This window comes from Kogia breviceps, chromosome 9 (assembly GCF_026419965.1).
Source record: "Kogia breviceps isolate mKogBre1 chromosome 9, mKogBre1 haplotype 1, whole genome shotgun sequence".
NCBI classification, from domain to species: domain Eukaryota; kingdom Metazoa; phylum Chordata; class Mammalia; order Artiodactyla; family Physeteridae; genus Kogia; species Kogia breviceps.
In genome coordinates, this window is record NC_081318.1 from 46,379,647 (window position 1) to 46,403,192 (window position 23,546).

The 23,546-nt window shown below is 35.1% G+C and overlaps 1 protein-coding gene across 1 annotated transcript in view; it reads right to left on the bottom strand.

Moving 5' to 3' along the window:
- Nucleotides 1-343: 343 nt before the first annotated feature.
- The window catches only part of ZNRF2 (zinc and ring finger 2), a 101,935-nt gene continuing 78,732 nt past the window's right edge, over nt 344-23,546 (bottom strand). Inside the window, exons 3-5 of the mRNA XM_059074360.2 lie at nt 16,759-16,864; nt 8,710-8,789; nt 344-6,444 (exon numbers count right to left, since the gene is read on the bottom strand). Of these exons, the coding sequence (XP_058930343.1) occupies nt 8,732-8,789; nt 16,759-16,864 (164 nt within the window). The 3' untranslated portion in view covers nt 344-6,444; nt 8,710-8,731. The remainder of the gene's footprint in view (nt 6,445-8,709; nt 8,790-16,758; nt 16,865-23,546) is intronic.

The following is a 23,546-nucleotide window of genomic DNA, read 5'->3' on the forward strand; positions in this document are numbered from 1 at the left end:
TAATGACCCTTCTCATTACCTCCACAACAGCCTTTGTGTATACTAATGGCTATCACGGCATTTATTACTCCTTATTTGCTTCACCCACTAAAGATTAAATTCCTAGAGGTCAGTTTTCCTTGATTCCTGTATTCTTGGCTCCCTAACAGCCCACAGAAACAAGCAGTGCTTAATATATAATTGCTGAAATAATAAATCTCTAGGTTTCAGCAAGAGCAAGATCAGAATCCACACTGTCCTCTGGAATACTTAGGTTTCTTCAACATATCAGTTAAGGTTTATGAATTACTCCTACACATCATGAATGAAGAGAATAACAAAATTTATTCACAGATGGGCACAAATATTTTTATTGTTTATAAAAACTACTAACATTATTAAGTGCTTACTCTGTGCCTGGTGCATACACGTACTTTCCCATTTAATCCTCACAACAACCCTGAGGTAGGCAGAAGTATTACCTCTTTTTATAGGCGAAAGCGAGGCACAGCGAAGTATCTCGTCCAATGTCAAGGAGATGGCAAAACTAGGCAGTCTGGCTCCAGAACTCGTGTGGTTAACCATTATGCTACAAAATTCAATACCACTTCCATCATGAAAATTGTGCTTCAAAAGATTAATAACTCTCCTTTTAAAAACATAATGGAATGTTACTAAAATACAATCTATATTTTAAACGTTATGATTGTGCACTGGCAGACCATCCCTCCCCAAAACTTAATAGCTCTCCAATAATATTTCAATTACAAATTTACAAAATAGGTTTTATATTAGAAATTTCACAGTACATCTTTCCTAATGGTTACGGTAAAAAGGCCTCTTTATCCATTACCACTACAAACAGTCATTTATTAAGCTATTGCAGAATTTCAACTAATATTTTTAGATCCACTTTTTGTGGTAATGGGTTGAACTGAAAAAATTCAATTTTTTCTGTATACAAAAATAAAGAAACTGTGACATCAGTTAATTCATGGTAACCTTTCAGCATTCAGGTAATTCTGTTTTATCGTAATGCACTGTCAACTTCTAGGCATAAGGGTGGTTATGATAAACTTCCTTGAAAACATTCTTCTCTTATTTTCTACTTCTAAATAATGGGATAATTTGGCAAGATCATTTGGAAGTCTTATTTATTAAAATATCAATAATGAATTGTTCCATTTTAGTTTAGAACATACTAATACAAGTTGTTCCTAACACATTTTCTATATTTCTTGTGATTGATGCTTTTGATACCTTACTTAACAGGAAAATATTTTCTAATAGAGGAAATTATAAAGTATTACAGAAGAGTTGAGGAAACCATGAACAGAGCAGTAGAGGTTAAATATCTATCATTATCATGATTTTCAAATAAGGAAACTCATATAATCATTGCAAAGCAATAAAATGTAATGGACTGCTATAATACAGATCAATATCATCATCAAGTTCCAAAATCTCTTTTGTATCTCTCTACAGGGTCTGCTAACTGTATTACACGCACATAGATGCTCAAAATGCTTCTGACTAATAATGAAAGCTTTTCAAGATGCTGGCACCAGATTCACTGGTAACAGGATAGTGATAGAACTCTAAGTTTATAAATATAAATCATCAGTATTCATCAATCTCAGCATACCAAATCAAAATGGAAGTCATGAGAATTTAGTAATGGAAGAAATTAATCACTTCTGATTCTAAGACTTGGGGTCCTGAAAGGTGCCTCACAATCCAGGGCAGAGTTAAATAGCACAAGGTTGGTTAACAGATACTATAATATCACTTTTAAAAATTTCATTTATTTCTGGGATGTGAGTTTATGCCATGCCACTCTGCCTCTCTATAAACAAGCAACCAACAATCTATCTTATTATTAGCTATTGGTCTAAAATTAATGATGGCTTAAATATGTGAAAATATGCCAACTCCCCTAAGTATAGTAATGTTGCATTTTCAATAAAACTCAACATTAACATATCTGGTGTTCTTTGATGCCTTTTACTTTCCATAGAGAATCAGATAACTTAAAAGATGAGGTATTTCCCATTCATATAATACAGGAATTCTGTGATTTGAAAAGAACATCCAGTTTCTTAGCTTAAGCACAGCATTCACAGAATATGGTATTCAAAGTATTGTCTGGGTAAGTTATTACCAAAAAAATTTTACCAGCTGTTCCCGAATAACAATCACTACTAGGAGTATACCAAGTAGCAATTTCCTGTAAAGAAAACCAAGTAACAATTTAGTTTCAGAATGAAAAGTTCTGGGTAGAGGAAAGTGGACAATAACACAGATAATGTAACTACCATAATGTTCCTCACAGTATGTTGTAGCAAAGAAAAAGATTAGAAGTTACATACTTCAGAAACAAAGGGGAATGGGCCAAAGACAAAATATTGGCATGCTAGAATTTTTTTTACCTTAGAAAATATCTAAGAAAGAACAAGGGACACTTCACATTTAACCACCCACTGTCAATATGTTCTGAGTTTACCTCAGGATAAATCAAAATGCAAGAAAATGGCCCAAATGAATTAGAAAACTTCCTGCAACTAACAAACTGTACTCATATTTAAAGCAATATTTACCTCTATGTAGTTTTATAAAATTCCTAATAATCTGATTTATATGGAAACTTTCTCTTTGAAAACATAAGATGATTGGATATTAATAACATATAATGTGGATGTCGATCAGACGGTAAGTTCAATTATTCTTTAATTTTAAAAGAGTTTCATGCTTTGTTCAAATGTAGCGTACTGTTAGAAAATTTCCCTTCTTTAACTCTTTTAGTAAATAAAATTAGGTAATATTTACATTAAACTTACAGTCTTTTTTCATTTAAAGGAATATCCCTGTGACTTGCTATAATATGTTAAACAATTGTTCTTAAACTTCACTAAACCCAAATTTAGCAAGCTTAACTAAGCTTTGAAAAAAATCTGGTATTTTCATTAACTCATTTAAACTGGAATCTTTTTGAAATACATACTGCAAGTATGCTCCTCAGGCATTTTGGGGCTACATTCTAGTAGACTGTTTAGTAGGTGAAAACTGAAATAACTGTAAAACATTTAAAAGAAATAGAAGACTTGCACTAAGAAACTAAAACCTACCCAGTATCCAACAGTTAACAACATGACTTTTTTAGTTGTTTTGGCTACCACAAAATAATGAGTTATAGAAACCATTATTTATATTTCAATTAGACACTGCTCTTAAAACACAATCTGTATCTGATTTATAACCAGATCTGAAAACCACAGATTAAGACTATTCTTAGTTTATTTCTCTGGGAAAGAGCCAAAAGAAGACAATAATTGTACTCATATACATTCTTACACTCTCTTACACATTTAGGGGGAAAAAAAGCCAGATCACTGTAAGATGAGTCAAAATTGGCAATAAACCCATTATGAAGAAAAGAGCGGCACTGAAGTGAAATTTCAGAACACACTGCTTTCTATATACCCAACTGTGATCTTATTTGAAAACAAGTATTGGGGCTTCCCTGGTGGCGCAGTGGTTGAGAGTCCGCCTGCCGATGCAGAGGACACGGGTTCTTGCCCCGGTCCGGGAGGATCCCACATGCCACGGAGCGGCTGGGCCCGTGAGCCATGGCCGCTGGGCCCGTGAGCCATGGCCGCTGGGCCTGCGCATCCGGAGCCTGTGCTCCGCGGCGGGAGAGGCCACAACAGTGAGAGGCCCGCGTACCACAAAAACAAACAAACAAACAAAAACCAAGTATTTACAAAGATTCTAGAAAACTATAACCAACTTGATAACTAGGGTTTCATTCTTTATTTTGTCTCCATAATATTCAGTTGTCAGTAGTTTCAGCTACACATTTAAACATGTAACGTGATTTTATGTCCTTACACTATTCAGTGTCCGTATATAAATTTACAAATATTATAAGTGACATTATGTACAATATTACTTATAATATTTTCCAGATTAGCAATTTTGACTTTAAATTAAAACTGGAGCATCTGGGCTTTAAAAAATTTTCAATTTCTAAATTCTTCTTTTTAGGAAGTCACTGATGGAGACTGAATTTAAAGTAAAAAAAAAAAATGCTACCTTTTGTAAATTTTAACAAAAAAGGGATCACTATAAACAGATTTAAGTAGATACTGTCTAGACAAATAATTAAGTAGCACTTGACACTGACAAAAACTGAACTTTCTCTTAAACCACAGGAGCTTCTACTGTAGGAGCTGCAGCACAGAACCTTATGACAAACAAAGGCTAAGTGAATACGACTGTGAGAGTACGGTACAGGATAAAGAAGGAAAAGGGAATTTAGGCCAATAAACTTTAAAAGTCAATGAGTAAATTATATCAGAAAATCAACTTCCAAGAGAATATCAATAGTTAACTACCACAGCTATAGTAAATCTTTTCCTTTAAGAATTGAAGACAACAAAATAATTCTTACCATAACAATATACCAGTAGAAAAAAAATTATTCACATTCTAAGAGGTTTTTCTTGGTGTGTGTGTGAGAGAAAGAGGGAGAGCGAGAGAGGGCAAAAGTTTACAAAATTGAAAATGTGAACTAAAGTGTATTCATATTAAGATTTCGTGATAACAGAAAAAATTTAAGGAAAGAATATTTTCTTTGAGGGAAGAATATTTTCCATAACTGGTTAAAAAAAGCACCTATGAAACTGTGCTGTCAGTTGTCACAATGGAGGTTTTGGACTCTTCTATCAACTGCAGCATAACAAAAGACATTTCACAGTATAACTTTAGGGAAAACATTACCTGGCTTAGAATCACACTGAAAGCAATGAAAAACTCTTTTAATTGTTTATAATATACATATTTTTCTGGGTAGCAGCAGTTGCTCCTGTACGTGCCCTTTTAAAAAATATGAAACAGAAGCAATAGAGTAGAAAAAAAATTGAGGATAAGAATAGCAGCAATAAACAGAAAAGCAAACACAAGTACATTAAAGAAAGCTTAAAATAAGGAAACAGTACTGTGTAACTCTCAATTACACTGAGTAAAGTGCACTGCTTAAATTGTTCACTGATAATATTTTCCCTATGTTGAAAACATGAAATCTATTTATTGGTATTTTTGATATTAAAAAAGACATTCACTGTTGCAGCCCTGATAGCTCTCCTCCAGTATTTTTTAACCATTCAGATGTATTTTGTGGGAATATTTATTCACATAATTTTGCTTAATACATTTCTTTCTAAACAAGACTGAATTTAAAAGTCTCTGTAACATTTTCAATTACAGTAATAACACATTAATAAATTATAAATTAACAAAATCTTCATGTTTGCTTTAAAAAATCATTTATCAAATGCTAAACCCCAGATTATCTGGAAAATTAAAGATGCAAATTGCTATAAATCTGGCATCCCAATTAAATTCTGATTTTTAAAAGTATATAAAAATGTCCCTCAAATTATGCCAAGTTCCACTCAAGAAAATTTTATTTTACCCTTTTCATAAGTTATTAAGTTTACAACCTGCTAAACATTTTACCCAAATGTAGGAAAACTGCCTGGAGATGCAAAGCACAATAAAATAATTACATGAAAAGAACAAACAAAAATACGTTAAAAACAAAGTTACTGTAGCTGGAAGCACTTAAAATTGGTAATTAGTATTTTTTTTAAGTTGCATAGCTGCAAGATGATTCATTGCTGATTAACTGTTTAGCAGTTTTATTTAAAAAGGAAACAACATATTTAATAAACTGCAATTCTGTAGATAATCCAAATTTAGTTAATTAAAATATAATTATGTAACTTGATTTTTTACTCTTTGGACTGCATTCTGATAATGTTAAACCTTTAATTTAAAGTATTAACATACTTTAGCTTTCCTATGTAGAAGTCTATTTTCCACTCTTGGGGGGAAAAAAAAAAAATCAAAGAACTTGAGATCATGATCTACATTCAGAGAATGTTTTACTGCTTGATTACATTTCTTGGTTTCACATTCAAGACTTTAATTTTTAAGAAGTAAATTATGTGGTCTTCAATTTAAGAATAGATGAATGCAGGAACATCATGTTTGGGAAAATAAAGGGACCTCAAACTAAAAACCAAAACAAATTAAAAACAACTAGTTGCGCAGCTCTAGAGAACTTAATAAAAAGTAAATCAACTTTTAAATCAGTTAACTTTGGTGTCTGAATATAAAATGTTCATCAGTATTACCTATGTAGATGACTATTAAGGGATGTGCAGCATTTTCAAAATCCCTGTGTGTCCTTTATATGCATGTTTGGTACACTGAGTTCTGTGACAATTGTCCTCTCCTCAGCAGGATTTTTTTTTTTCCTGTATGATTGTCCATCTCTGCATTACTGAGTCTCACAGAACTTAGATTTCTGGCTGAGTGTGCCTGCATTTTTGTTTTTGCTTTTCCAGAGATAAATCTTCGTATCCTCTCAGTTTTTCAAGCATCTTGAAAAGACAAGGAAACCTGTGTAAAAGTGGATACATTTAGTTTAAGCAATGGTCCAAGATAGTAATACAAATCAAAATACATCAACTTCCCCATGAACACTGCTTTAGACTGTAAATTTTCATACACTTACTTAGTATTTTAAAAACTGATAAAATTTGTTTTCTGCAAAAGAACAAATCAAGGACACAGAAGAATCAATTAAAGCTTAAAATAGTTACAAAAAATAGCCACTAAGGGCTTCCCTGGTGGCGCAGTGGTTGAGAGTCCGCCTGCCGATGCAGGGGACATGGGTTCGTGCCCCAGTCCGGGAAGATCCCACATGCCTTGGAGCGGCTAGGCCCGTGAGCCATGGCCGCTGAGCCTGCGCATCCGGAGCCTGTGCTCCCCAACGGGAGAGCCTACAGCAGTGAGAGGCCCGCGTAACAGACAAAACAAAACAAAACAAAAAATAGCCACTAAATAACAGTCGTTCCCCTTCCACAATAAAGACTACACCAAACTACAGAAAACACACACACACAAACACACACAATTTACTAAGCCCTCTCCAAGTAACTAAAAACCTCGAATTACAAATAGTGAACAATTTCCTAACTAATCAAGACCTTAGATATTCATGTATCTCTGTTTTGGGCTGACTACTAAATTCGTATGCTGAAGAGTATCAGAAGTGCTACCTTACATGTTGCCTTAAAAAAAAAAGTTTCAACAACACTGAATCCTCTTCAAACCCACACATTTTATTTTACATTTTTATTGGAGTATAATTGCTTTACAATGTTGTGTTAGTTTCTGCTGTACAACAAAGTGAATCAGCTATATGTATACATATATCCCCTCCCTCTTGAGACTCCCTCCCACCCAAACCCATACACTTTTAATCTAGGACAGCAAAAGGGATAGGAAGAATTTATCATTTGACAAATAAGGGCAGTCAGAACAAAAGCAAAAACGTGAACGAGTTGAGATATTCCATGTCTACACATTCCCAGAAATGACTCTTCAAGACCCATAGAGAAAGATTCCATTGGTTCAGATTTCTGAGGCCAGAAATGTCTAAGGCCTCCAATCTTAGACATTGAGGAAAGATTGCTGTCTGTGACTATCTTGAGTCTCTGAACACAGAGGTTCTAACTCCTTCCAAAACAATTCCAAGATTGGCTAAAATATTCTGCCTTCATGTAAAACACAATGTTTCATATCATTTTTGAAATGATAAAGATAAAAAGCTTTTCATATACATGAAGATAGCAATTAAGTTAGCTATTTTTTCAAAGCTAAATGATGGAGTATGAAAAATAGCAATACTCAAGTGAGGTTTTCCTTTCAATTTGCTAAACATTTTCAGAAAATGCAGAATCATGAATAAGCTACATCAATAGTGGAAAACAAATTCTGTATTTGGTTTAAAATTTAATTCCTTTTATTTGTCTACTGTATAGGTAGGATACAGAAGTGAAAGATTAAATTGAATGAATGAATACAAATGCAACTTTCTGAAGAAACTGTTCCTACCTAATAATAGCAAAATAGCAAAGAACACAATCTTTTGATTCAATTCCCAGCTCTACTAAGGAACTAGCTATGTAACCTTGACAAGTCAAGTTTCTTATCCTCTCTAAAACTTAATCTCCTCATCATCTGCATAACGGGAGTAGTTAAGAGTACTGAGCTCAAAGGGTTGTTATACCAATTAGATGAGTTATAAATAGACGTAAAATGCTTGGACCAATCCCTGGCACATAACAATGCAATATAAATGCTAACTAATTATTATGATTAGAATTATATTATATTGCATTACCTAAAAACATACCTGGGAAGTTATGGATAAGAGTATGGAATTTGATTCTGTTGCTAACTACATGTCCTTGGACTGTTGGTGCAACATGCTTCTTAATGTCATAGAACTTAATTACTCTGACCCTCAGGTTTCTCATTGGTAAAATGGGGTCATGCTATTTACTTCATGGGGTTTTTTAAAGTATTAAACTAAAATTAAATAAGCTAAATTGCTTTAAAGTACCAAAAATGTAGAGTTTACTTAATATATGACTTTCTTCGGGAAATCAAGAAAGTTGTTTTTATGTATCTTTTAATGTGAGTTTTTTATACAATAGCCTAATACAAGGTCTGGAACACACACACACACACACACACACACACACACACACACACACACCCCTTAACTAATAAATGAGTGAATAAAAACGGTGGTTGAGAATGTATAACTCAGGTAACAGTTTAAAAAGCAATTAAAACAGAAAAAGGGAGAATTACCTATAAAACAGGAAGCTGATGCTTAATCTGAAGGGTGCTCAGGGCAAGATCTATTTACTTCAAACCATTCATCTATACAGCTAGAAAAGAAAAAAAACAGAAAAATTGAAACACTTATGTTTAATTATTTATATCATAATAGTCATAATAAAAAAGCTTACTCCTTGACATTAATATATCTCTGGAAAAAAATTCAATATTTTAATGACCATATTTGGCATATAGAAATAAAAGATAAGAATATGTTTATTACATTCTGATTATTCTAAGCAGTTAGGGAAATGAATCTTTGCAAAATTATGCTATAAAGTACTTTAAAGTTTAAACAGAACAACCATTCCCAAAAGAGAACCTAAAGAACTAGCACTTTACCAATATTCAAAATTAAAGGACAAATCTGGACAGATATTTCTCTCTTCAAACTAGTTGTTCATTTATGCAAATGTCAACCAGTTCATGCCATAGATCAAACTTTTAAGCTTTAATTCTTGACAATACTGCATTACATTTTAAAAGACCATATTTATGTGATGTGAGTATTGAAAACTTAATTTAATTCTATCCCTTCTTTCCTGCAATACATATACATATACAAATAAATATACCATCATCCATTTGTATTTATAAACTATTTCATGATTTTATAGGAAGTTAAATATTAGGGTGCATATATAATTATCATTATAGATCTGCACTTTCCAGTGCAGTAAGCCACAAGCCACATATGGCTATTTAAATTTAAATTAATTAAAATTAAATAAAAGAAAAATGCACTTCCTCAGCCACACTAGCCACATTTCAAGTGCTCAACAGCCACATGGCTAGTGGCTACTCTACTAGATAGCACAGATATATAACATTTCCATCACTGCAGAAAATTCTAATGATAAACTCAAGGCCTTAGAAGGTTAAGTAACTTGCTCAACAGCTAGGAAGTTACCCAAGCAGATTTTAAACTGTTCAACATTCTCACTGTTGACACACTGCAAATTTGCATATGCCACAAAGCTAGAAGGCTTGGCTAATACGTTGAAGGGTAAAATTAATATTTATCCAACCTCATATCCTGACAGGTTGGTTTGATAGGTAAAAATGATGGATAAATTTAAAAGGAAAGAAGGTAAAACATCTCAACCATATGACATTCTTTCAATATCTAAAACAATTTCTGTTGTCATTAAGACTTTTGCTGTCTAAATAAACATGCCCAATTTGGCTTATGACACTGTTTTCATTCAGCCTGCTCTCTATTCAACTCCCTTGGCTCTAGACATCCTCTGGTCTACCAGAATACCTCTTACAACAAAGTACTGAGAAATGAACAAAATACTCCAGATGTGTTAACAATTCCCAATACATCTGAATAGTACACACCTCTGTGATCTAAAATGGGTACTTCTTATTTTACAATCATATGATTTTGGCTCATCTAGACAAAGAAACCATTTAAAATCCCAGGTCCTTCTTACATAAATTGCTATCAACCCACGTTATTTAAAATATTATATTCCTTTCTCCAAAATCCAGCAGAAAATCACTCTCCTGATTTTGGTGCTTTACTTTTTTAGGCATTTTCTTACACTAAAACTATATATATGCATATTCCAAAACAATGTATAGTACTGTTTCCATGTTTTAAATTTTATTTGAATACTACTATAAGGTATGCTTTTTTCTAGTGGCTTTTTTTCAGTCAATTTGAGGTTCGCAATTGTTAATAAATAAGGCTCTGGTTTTTACATTTCACTGTGTATAGTGTTCCATCGTATAAGCACACTGCAATTTATGTATCCATTCTTTTACCAATGGACACTTTCAGTGATGCTATGAACATTCTTATACATCTCTTAGCCAGCACTACTCAAAGGGTGGTACACACAGTGCTAATCCTTGAGCTATTTGTTACCAGTCCTCTAAACACACTGTTTTGATTGACTTTTTTTTTTTTTTTTTTTTTTTTTTTAAGCACTGCACAGCTTTCTCAATGAAGACAGCACTGTATTGATTTATTTTCTGGTACAAGCTCCTTGATCTCACCCTGTACCTGCACACTAAGTAGTAGTAGCAGCACTGTCCTGGAGCATAAGATCAAAAATCCCTCCAGAGTATATACCTAGGAGTGGAATTACTGAGTTGTAGGATTTGTAGAGCAGACACATTTGTATGCTTACTGGACACTTATGGCTCATTTTTATGAACTGTCAACAACTTTTGCCAATTTTTCTATTTTGATTTGTCTTTTCCTTATAGACTTGTAAGAAGTTATTATCCAGATATTTCAGCTGTAACATAATATACACATTTTTGATGAACCTTGCTTTCTACAAAACTATTCACTAAAAAAACAGGGTTTATGAGAGAAAAAAAACAGGTTAAAGGCAGACCACTCAAATAATACAACCCTGTAACCGGAACAAAGCTGCGTTCCTTCCAAACAAATAAAATACCTCTGTAAATATAGGATTTTTTTTTAAAAAGTGTGAGGTTAGCTTGATATAAAGAGGATTAAGGAAGGATTGATACTGTTGAGTTACGGAGACAAAAGCCAAAGCACAAAATTTGAGAAACTATGAAGTAAGCAGGCACTTCCAAAATAAATCCCAGAGCCTAAATGAATTGGGTGTGAGACTACTTGGTGAATGGGCATCCTTAAAGTTAACTGTATTCTTCCATGGCTTGCTTCCATATTTGCTTTTATTTGATGGAGCAAAGCATTAATGTGCTGAAAAATATTATATATGAACCAGTATGATGTGATTATATTGTTGCCCTTCTATACCATTTACCAATTACAATGAGCTAACTGCATTACAGAAAGTTGCTGAAGTAGAGTACTGTTTCAGAGAGCAGAATTTTGTTGTTATGAAAAAACTCTGAGGTCTACTTTTTAACTTTTTCACAGTATCATGATGCAAAAGTTTTAAATTTTAACGTAGTCAAATTCATCAACTTTTCTTCTAATTTTTTATGGGGAGGTTATCTTAGCCCCCCAAATAATTCCTTACCATGAGGTTAAGAACATCTCTCTATATTCTTTCCAACACTTTAGATTTTAGTTTCCACGGGCAGTTAATCTGGAATTCTAATTTCAAATGTAAAATAGGATTCAATTATTTTTTCATATCAATAGCAGTATTTTTTTTTTTTTTTTTGCGGTACATGGGCCTCTACTGTTGCAGCCTCTCCCATTGCGGAGCACAGGCTCCGGACGCGCAGGCTCAGTGGCCATGGCTCACGGGCCCAGCCGCTCCGCGGCATGTGGGATCCTCCCAGACGGGTGCACAAACTCACGTTCCCTGCATCAGCAGGCAGACTCTCAACCACTGCACCACCAGGGAAGCCCAATAACAGTATTTTTTCATATCAATAACATATCAATTGATCCCAGTGCCATTCATTGTATAGTTCATTCTTATCTTTACTATACTGTAATACCACCCTTGGGAAACCAATTTTTCCATTTATTCATGTTAAACAAACCTTATATAGCACCTATTACGTGCCAGAACTTTCTAAAAATAACTCATTTAAAAACTCAGAAGAGGGACTTCCCTGGTGGTCCAGTGGTAAAGAATCTGCCTTTCAATGCAGGGGACACAGGTTCGATCCTTGGTCAGGGAATTAAGATCCCACATGCTGCAGGGCAACTAAGCCTGTGCATCACAACTACTGAGGCCGCATGCCACAACCAGAGAGAGAAAACCTGCTCACCACAACTAGAGAGAAGACGGCACGCCACAATGAAGAACCCATGCCCTGCAACGAAAGATCCCACATACTGCAACTAAGGCCCGACGCGGCCAAAAATAAATAAATAAATAAATAAATAATAAGCCCTCAGAACAACTCTATGAAGTTGGTACTATTTCAAACCTTAGGAATCCTGACTCCCAACAGTCCATGCTCTTAACCTCCATGTTATGCTGTCTCTCCATATATGCATGAGTGTTTATGGACTCTATTCTTTCCCACTTACCCACCTATATCCTTTCCACACTGTCTTAATTAATAGTCCTATAGTGAGTTTGTACAAGACAAGCTCCCTGCCCCCAGCATCGCTTTCTTCTTTATGAGTGTCTCAACTATTCTTGGCCCTTTGTTCTTTTATCCGTAAATATTTAAGAATCAACTTGTCAAGTTACATGAAAAAACTAGTAGAGATTTGACTGGAATAGCATTATAACTACATAGATCTGGGGTGAAGTGACATCTCTAAGACACTGAGTTTTCCTACACACAAAAAGGTACCTGTATTTATTTTAAACCTTCTATAATATCTTTCAATAAAGTTTTAAAGTCCTGAATATCTTAAGATTTATTCTCAACATGCTTTATTCCTGTTGTAGTTTCTGTTGCTGTTAATGTTTTTATTCTAAAATAGTTATATATATTTTTTGTACTGAGGTATGAATGCAGCTGGTTTTCATATGTTGAGCTCATATCTGGCAACCCAGCTAAATTCTTATTAATTTTAATATATTATCTAATATTTATTCTTTGCTTTTGATTTTAAATTATTAATAATATAGAATTTATTAATATGGTCCTCTTCCTCTGTTAATGTGGTAACTTATATACATAAATTTTCTAACCATGTATCTTTGCATTTGTAGCATAAATCCAGTTTGGTTGAAAGGCATTATTTTCTATCTATATTGACAAATTTGTTTTGCTAGTATGTTTCTGGATTTTGCATTTATATTCATAAATGAGAGTTCCTTTTAATTTCTTTCTTATCCTGTCCTTGTCTGATTTGGGTTATCAAGTTTATATTATTCTCATAAAATAAGTGGGAGAACCTTCTATCATCTTCTACTTTTGGGGGGAATTTACAACTGTTAACATGGTATTCTTTGGATATCTGGTAAATTTGCTGTCAAACTGTTGTCGTGGCCTGTTTTTAGGTTTGGGGTTTGGTTTTTAAAAAAATATTTGTGGTTTTTCAGGGTTAGTCTTAATAACTACTTATGATAGTTATTAGTCTATTCAGGTTTCCTATTTCCTTTTGTGTCATTTTGGACAATATTATATTTTCATGAAACTGCCTGTTTTGTTTAAATTTTTTACTTGAAAAGTATAAAAATTTTCACAGAATTTTCCAAGCATTTTTAATTTCTGCCATATCTAGAGTTATGTGTTCCTTTTCATTCCTATACTGTTTATTTTTTCCTTCTAGAGACAATCTTGCCAGAGGCTAATCTATTTCATTATTCTTTTCAAAGAACCAACTTTTGACTTTGTCAGTCTCTAGTGTGTAATTTTTTCATTCAATTCTTTTCTTCTCTGATCTTTATTGTTTTGTGTTTGTTACCAATTTTCAAATTTCAGTAAGAACTTGGATTACTGATTTTCAGTCTTTTAAATAATATTTTTAATTTATTTATTTATTTATTTTTGGCTGCATAGGGTCTTTGTTGCTGCGCACGGGCTTTCTCCAGTTGCAGCAAGCGTGGGCTACTCTTCGTTGCAGTGAGTGGGCTTACTGGGGTGGCTTCTCTTGTTGCGGAGCATGGGCTCTAGGTGCGCAGGCTCAGTGGTTGTGGCGCACGGACTAAGCTGCTCCATGGCATGTGGGACCCTCCCGGACCAGGGATCAAACCCGTGTCCCCTGCATTGGCAGGAGGATTCTTAACCACTGCACCACCAGGCGAGTCCCTTTCAGTCTTTCTTTTAACACAAGCCTTGGTTTTCACTATCATTCAGTTCAGAGTATTTTCTAAGTTCCCTTAAGACTTCTTTGATCCCAGAATATTTACCTTTTGTCACTGACATCAAACTGAGCTCAGAGAACAGCTTTCTGTATAGTACCAACATTTTGTGGTTTGTTAAGACTTGTCTTATGGTCTAGTACATGATCAATTTCTACAATACTTCATACGTACTTGAAAAGAAAATGCACTCTCTAATTGCTGGGTACAGATATACATATACACATCCATTAGATCAAATCTGTTAACTGTATTGCTCAATATTTCTAGGTCTTAACTAATTTTGTGTATGTCTGCTTGATTCAGTGAGAAGTGTGTTGAAATTTCCCATTATCATGATGGATTTGTCAATTTTTTCTGACAGTTCTACAAATATTTTGAGACTGTGTTCTTTGGTACACGAAGAATTGAATTTTATATACTTTTATCATCATAAAATATTAATAATACTTGCTGCAATAAAGTTAATTTTGTCCAATATTAATTTAGCTTTGTCAGTTTTACTTTAGTTAATATTTGCCTGGATATAGCTTACTATCCCTTTACATCCATATTTTTCTATATCCCTTATGTTTAAGCGTGTTGTTCATCAACAGCATATCCCAATCTTTTGATTTGTTTTCAACTGGTTACTTTGATCTATTTGAATTTATTATAATTACTGATATTGGATTTATTTTTGCCTCTTTGTTTTGGTACTATTTATTATTTTCTCTATGTTTTTCCCAACCCCCATGCCCTGCTTTTAAATAAAATTGCACATTATTATTTTTTCTTTCCTTTTTTGTTTTTTTGGTTTTTTTGCAGGGATAACTATCAGTGCAGAAGGTTTGGCTTGAGGCTTTTTTTTTTTTTTTTGCAGTATGTGGGCCTCTCACTGTTGTGGTCTCTCCCGTTGCGGAGCACAGGCTCCGGACGCGCAGGCTCAGCGGCCATGGCTCACTGGCCCAGCCGCTCCATGGCATGTGGGATCTTCCTGGACCGGGGTGTGAACCCGTGTCCCCCGCATCGGCAGGCGGACTCCCAACCACTGTGCCATCAGGGAAGCCCCACATTATTTCTTTTATTGCTTTTAAAGTTATAGTTTTCTATTTTTTTTTGTAGGTTACCTTAAATCATCTTAAATCAAATTTTTCCTGAAACCAAGAACACTTTATGAGAAACCAGATGGGCTCTGGAGTCAAACAGACATGGCTAGAATCTCAGTTCTTCCATTTATTACCAGCTATGCGACCTTGGAGAGATTGCCTATGGTCCCCCAGCTTATTTCCTTCTTCAGCTGTACAATGAGATTGTTACAAGGCTTATATAAGATAACCTATTCAAGAAGCTATGGAAAACACCTGGGTCACAGTAAATGCTTAACAAATGGTAGCCTTTGGGATGCAAACAGTATGGCCTTAAGTTTTAGTACTAGCAGGAAAAAGAAGGCCTTATTTTTTTTCAGTATCTTTACTGGAGTAAAATTGCTTCACAATGGTGTGTCAGCTTCTGCTGTATGACAAAGCAAACCAGCCATACGTGTATATATATATATCCCCATATCTCCTCCCTCTTCTGTCTCCCTCTCACCCTCCCTATCCCACCCCTCTAGGTGGACACAGAGCACCAAGCTGATCTCTCTGTGCTATGTGGCTGCTTCCCACTAGCTATCTATTTTACATTTGGTAGTGTATATATGTCCATGTCACTCTCTCATTTCGTCCCAGCTTACCCTTCCCCCTCCCTGTGTCCTCAAGTCCATTCTCTATGCCTGCGTCTTTATTCCTGTCCTTCCCCTAGGTTCTTCAGAACCTTTTTTTTTTTAGATTCCATATATTTGTGTTAGCATACAGTATTTGTTTTTCTCTTTCTGACTTACTTCACTCTGTATGACAGTCTCTAGGTCCATCCACCTCACTACAAATAACTCAATTTCGTTTCTTTTTATGGCTGAGTAATATTCCATTGTATATATGTGCCACATCTTCTTTATCCATTCATCTGTCGATGGACACTTAGGTTGCTTCCATGTCCTGGCTATTGTAAATAGTGCTGCAATGAACATTGTGGTACATGACTCTCACTGAATTATGGTTTTCTCAGGGTATATGCCCAGTAGTGGGATTGCTGGGTCATAGGGTAGTTCTATTTTTAGTTTCTTAAGGAAGCTCCACACTGTTCTCCATAGTGGCTATATCAATTTACACTCCTACCAACAGTAAGGCTATTGTTTTTTAAGAAATGGGGAAAGGGAGTTTCAATGAAGAAGAAATCTTTTCAGCCCTAACTACAAAAGTGTGAAGCTTGAGAAAGGTCTTTTAGTCTAATATCAATTTGGTTAACATAAAAATAAACTTACCCTTTATGATATATGCATAGACAAGGCAGTCGTGCTATAGTATCTCCCTGCTGCAATTCTTCAAGGCATATTGCACATTCCCCAGCATCTTTACTCAGCACATCCTCTGAGAAAAAAGAAAATGAGTTTAGGACAATAAAACTGAAAGAATTATGTGAATGCTAATTTATAAAGAGTGGTGACTGGCATATTTTGTCAAAAATACATAAAACTCAGCACCTATACTTGAAATGCTATTCACAAATCAGTGAATAATGTTTACCTTTACTTATGGACAGTGTCTCTCATTTCCATTTAGATTTCATTGAGGCGTTGCAGTCAGTAACTAAGAACAGTATGGAATCCTCCAACTTGCAAATGACTTTGCTATAAAACTTAATCATTAAGCCAGTTATTTGGAATTTGGAATTTATTGTCCTTATCCTACTAATCAATATTAATTTGGTGCCCAAGCTAGTTCAAAAAAGTGTATAGAGTATAACATGGCAGAAAAGACATGGAAATACTATTGTAATTCTTAAAATTCTAAAGTAACAAAATTGCATAAGTTAAAGAAATCCTGAATATATGACTTTTAAAAAATCTGCTTAATTCAAGAAAATACAAAGGTAAATCAAAGCTTTTGTGTAGATTCTGAAAGGGATTTTTGGAAACTTGAGGATTTCAGGCATTAGGCTCAACAATTCTTCTTAATCCTTTTTTTTTCTTTTTAACATTACATTTCCCAATTTTAATAACTGTACTATATTTAGGTCTTAATCCTTTCCCATGACAATGCCAAGTCTACTCCAGGCACCAATTAGACTAACTTGCAGGGTATTTTAATCACTTTGTTTAAAATATTCCTATGGTGAAACCCTTTAAAAAGCAAAAATTCCTTTCGAAAAAAAAAAAGGGTTCTCTCAATTTATGTTTTACACTGAAAATTTAAATTGTATTTTATTAATGTTAAATTTTAATTTTAAAAGGATCTTGCCTAAAATAGAGTATATTAGCCGGACATACTGTGACTCTTTTTAAATGAGGAATAACTAAAACATCCCATTAAAACTGTTGAAGAGTACACATTCTTAGTAAGTTTAGAGAACAAAATGCAAAAGCAGGAACATGCAGTATAAATTTATATCACAAATAGATAAATTACTGGTTTTGGAAGTAAAACTAAACAAGCTAAAGGGGAAAGTCTGCATTAATCTCTACCTAAATGCTTAAACAAAGAGCAAGGTAGGAAAGTTTCCTAAAATTAAGTACTTATCTGCTAGTCCCATACCTCTTATAAACACCAACAAATTTAATTGTGCACATATCTGTAATAGTTCCTTCTAGAAAAATCCATCTGTAAGTAGTTCCCCCTTTAGTTATTCATTTTGAGATAGCACATTAAGATGAAATACAGACTCTATTTGGTCTACAGAAAGGTACCAGCAGATGATTTACCCACAAGGCTAGAGGGGTAAGAGGGCAACTTCCACAGAAAAAGGAAAGGCCTTAGCAAGAAGGCTTATGCTTTCAGAATCTAGGGAAAATGGCTGAAGTAATTTTAGCTAACTATTGGGTAGCTCACAAGCTAATATATCACATCAAAGACTTAACCAGAAGAAGATTTTTGGGCAAGTGGAACTGGGTAAATGGAAAATGATGCTTATTAACACTCTCCCTCAAGAGTCCTCTCCCCATTTTTCTTTTCTTGACCCTGGAGGTCCCAACCACAACCCCCACCCCACCTGCAACCCCAAGTCTTTCCTCCTTCTCTTGATCTCCATTTTCCTCTTACTGTTCTGGATAGCTTTCCACAGATAGGGAACCAGTTTAATGTAAAGCACCTAACTAGTGTTAAAGTTAACTGGTATATTGGAACCCACAAAATGGAAGTCATCTCAGTGGCTCTAACCACGTCCCAAACCTATACCTAAGTCAGCCTGCACTACAGAAAATACCTCACTCTCAAGGAAACCCAACACCAATCACAATCCTCCAACTCAGCTTTAGCTAGCCTACCTTGCCCTAGAAAATAGAACCTGCTAGCCTTAAAGGAAACCCCCAGCCTCCTAGCCAATCATGTCCTGTTTTCACAGTGCCTATTCTGAGGCCCCATAAAACTCACTCTTGCCCAAAATGCCCTGGAGAGGTGCTTATTAGGCACTGTAGTCCCCCAATCTATGGACTGTTTTTCCCTTGAATAAAGGACATCAAACTTGTTACCAAATTTTTTAGTTTTATTATTTAACACTAGAATGATAGCAATGAAAAAAAGAGGAAAAGATCTGAAGGAAACACTAAAAGATCATAGTACAGGTATAATTCCAAATAATATGGAATTTTTTTTTTTTTTTTTTCGGTATGCGGGCCTCTCACTGTTGTGGCCTCTCCCGTTGCGGAGCACAGGCTCCGGACGCGCAGGCCCAGCGGCCATGGCTCACGGGCTTAGCTGCTCCGCGGCATGTGGGATCTTCCCGGACCAGGGCACGAACCCGTGTCTCCTGCATCGGCAGGCGGATTCTCAACCACTGCGCCACCAGGGAAGCCCTGGAATTTTTTGTGGTATGTTCTCACCACTTAGATTTTTTTCACCACAAAGATATACCACATCATAACATAAATCTAAGGCCCACAACTAACTTCAAAAAATTAACCATCACTTTTTATCAAGCCTAAGACATCAATAATTATAAGATGCACCATGAGTTTTATATTTCACCAAGAAAAAAATGCTTCCGTTAAACTATGACACAAATCAATTTTAAGATGCGTCTCATTTTTCAGAGTTGTTAAAACTTATAAAAAGAAGTGTGTCTTAGAATTGATGGACTAGGGTATCCAATTTTCTACCTTTTGGAATACAGTAACAATGCATCTAGATTTAAGTATAAAGGAACCAAAAAATCTCTATTAACATAAATTAGATAGACCAGCTTTTAAAAAATAAAAAGTATTGCCACATTTTTGCCATATAAATCTATGTAACAGATTCTCAACACAAAATAAAAATAGGTAGAAATCCACGAAGTAAAACCTTCTGAATTCATTGTTCACAGAAATGTGTCTTACAATGCTTTTATGCTGACCTATAACTACCAACTCTCATTTCTTTATTACAATAGGTTTTAAAAATCTTTGAGTTGGGAAAATTTTAATATCTTAAAAGGCCTTGGTTATCCTGTTTATAAGAAAATTTATTTACAGTACAACAAAGACAAATCCAATCTGCATATAATTAACAGAATAATATATATTTTAAGAATATGATATGCTTTGCAGGTAGTAATTTTAAAAATTCTTTTTAGTTTAATCTAGAATGACATATTTAATGTCAGTCATTTTAATCAGAAGGTCCTAAAGCCCAAGTAATAAAAAATATGCAGAACTGTATTTTCTATGTTATATACACATACATATATATATGTGTGTGTGTATATATATATATATATATATATACACACACACACATATATATAAGAACATTCAAAACACATTAATTTCAGTGCAGAAGCAGCCCAATATCCAATGTAAACAGTTTCTAATAAAATGATCTCTGCTTAGAAAATTAAAAGTTAACATCAACTGCATTTTGATAAGCAACTCTGAGTTAAAAGACAGTTCTCAACAGTTACTGCCCCAAGTTGCAAATGCTTAATTTTGAAATTTGAAAGTCTTATTTCCAATAGAATCTGTCTTTGTATGTTTGAAGGTATTTTTCATTTTTGAAAAGTTACTATGCAACGTGATTTTTTTTTTTTTTTTTTCGGTACGCGGGCCTCTCACTGTTGTGGCCTCTCCCATTGCAGAGCAGGCTCCGGACGCGCAGGCTCAGCGGCCATGGCTCACGGGCCCAGCCGCTCCGCGGCATGTGGGATCTTCCCGGATCAGGGCACGAACCCGTGTGCCCTGCATCGGCAGGCGGATTCTCAACCACTGCGCCACCAGGGAAGCCCCTGCAACGTGATTTTTGACTGCAGGTTTTCTAGAGTATGCCCCTCTCCTACCCCATTGTGACATTGTACTTCCTTTCAAAGGGAAATTTTCAGCTTCGTTATGAGATACATGCAGAGTTAAATAGGGCCTAGAAATACCACTAAATCCAGGACACTGAAGCATCTTTAAGACAGCTGGGAAAAGATTATTAAAAGTCTTTAGCTAAGCTTCCTTGGTGGCGCAGTGGTTGGGAGTCTGCCTGCCGATGCAGGGGGCGCGGGTTCGTGCCCTGGTTCCAGGTGGATCCCGCATGTCGCGGAGCGGCTGGGCCCGTGAGCCATGACCGCTGGGCCTGTGCGTCCAGAGCCTGTGCTCCGCAACAGGAGAGGCCACGACGGTGAGAGGCCCACGTACAACACACACACACACAAAAGTCTTTAGCTAATCAATTGAAAACATTCATAAAGAAACCATCTCAGGCAATAAGGAGTCAATGTTTTAGGACTAGAATACCTTAAGCGTAGACTACTAACTAGCCAAAATTACTATGAGAAAAGCAGAGAAGGGAACACAAATAGATTTAACTACCATGGTTGGCTAGTATGGAATTCCCTCTCTCCACAAGCACTGATTAGTGGAGAGATACTCAAGACTGTGAACAGGAAACTAAACTTGTGTTGCTTTTTCAAAAGTGTTGTTGATGTCCCACCTAACAACTGGAATCCGTGTATTCCTTATCAGTCTAATTCTTTGATTTATTCACATGGTCTATGCATTAATTTAGAGGTACTGATACAGGAAAAGAAGAATTAAACCTGGAATAGAACAATGATTTTATCAAGAAGTAGGCACCAGAATCACTTTGGTATGTATTCTGCTCAACAGAGAAACAAAACAAAAAAACATATACCTGGGCCCCATCCCTAGAGATTCTGAAATATACACCTGCTTCAGAAAACAACTGCCATCAAGAAAAGAGCACGCTGAAGTAGAAAGAGCATAAGATTTAAAGCTGCAAATGATATATGAATTTCCATTCTCACTATTAGTTAGGTACATAACCTCCAAAATGTTGGTCACCTTGAGTTTCCTTTTACTCTTCTTTAATACTAGCATCAATAAAGGTATTCAAAATATTATAGAGATGAAATTTTATAGACTCTTGTGTAAAAATTCATGTTATAAAAACATATACAAAATATTAGGTTTTTTTTGTTTTTTCTTTGTTTTTTTTTTTTTTTTTTGGCAGTACGCGGGCCTCTCACCCCTGCGGCCTCTCCCGTTGCGGAGCACAGGCTCCGGACGCGCAGGCTCAGCGGCCATGGCTCACAGGCCCAGCCGCTCTGTGGCATGTGGGATCCTCCCGGACCGGGACACGAACCCATATCCCCTGCATCGGCAGGCGGACTCTCAACCACTGCGCCACCAGGGAAGCCCCAAAATATTAGTTTTTATCATTATTATCAGAAAAACCTTTATGGACTTCTTGAAAAACAAAGTTGGTCATTTTTCTCTTTCCTCTTCTCCCCATTCTGGTTATTCTAGTTGTTGCAGTTGCATAAAATGTCATAAATAATCCCATGGCCAACAGAAACTTCTATAGGATGCTCTTGACTCAGCCATTTCTGAGACCTATTATAATTGCCAGACTGGGAATAACTCCATACAAACGATACTGCCTAATTAACTTTTAAACATTTTGGCTTCATTCTATATTTTAAAGTACTCTATAAATGTCCACTTTGTTACATGCCTTTAGACGTACTTAAGTCTTTTATTAATCCTATGAGGTTACCTAAGGTTACCTCCATTTTACAGATAAAGAAACTGAGGCTCAAATAAATTAAGTAACTTACCAGAAGTTACTAAACTAGTACATTCTAGGGTCAGGATTCAAATTTAGGGTAAGTCTTTGGCCTTTCTACAACTTCATGAATTTGCTACAAAATAATTTCACTTTAAGAGTATAAATACAGAAGCAAACTGTTTTAGGCAATATTAGGTTTGAAATATTAAAGGTGAGGATGGCTACCTATTTAGAGGAAGTATGCTTAACACTGGTCATATGCTTTATCTTCTGGAGTTATTAAACTGCTATAAAAACTGGTATCAGAAATGAGCTCACACTTTACCGCTTACTTCCTTCTATGACACAGGAAAACAGCCCTGTCCAATAGAACTTTCTATGATGACAGAAATAATCTTTTATCTGTGTCGTCCAAAACAGTAGCTACTAGACACATATGGCCTGAAAATAGCACTTGAAATGTGTGCAACTGAGAAACTGAATTGTAAATTTAATTTTTGCAAAATGTGAAATCTATATATTTCAATACAGTAGATAAGGAACATACATTTATAAACTAAAGATTTCTGTAAATTGTTATTTTACTTATAGCCTCAAGCTCTTAATTTGCATCACCCAAAGAAATTACTTAAAATTCAAGCAGCCAAATATGCAAAATTAAAATATTTAGCAAGTACAAGCACATATCCATATAGTTATTGCAGATCAAGACAACATGATAAAAAGCAGACAGCCGAAATCCTTTGGGGTGGTGGGGGAGAAAAACAACAAATAAGACCAAATTTGTTAGAGGCAGCCAACAAAACTCCATGCGAAAATTTCATAATCATCACAACCTTATTTTCAGATCAAGCATCCAAAGGTATATGATCTTTTCAGCAAAATACAATGCCAAGCACTAGTATGGATCAGGCATTTTACCTGAAGACTTATTTTTTGTTCTTGAACCCTCAATGATAGCAGTAGAAAACAAAAGCAGCTGAAATGTGAAATAATCCCTAGAAAAATCAAGAATTAAAAAAATTCACAACATTAGTAAGAAGCAATTACTCAAAGAATGAAAAACTGC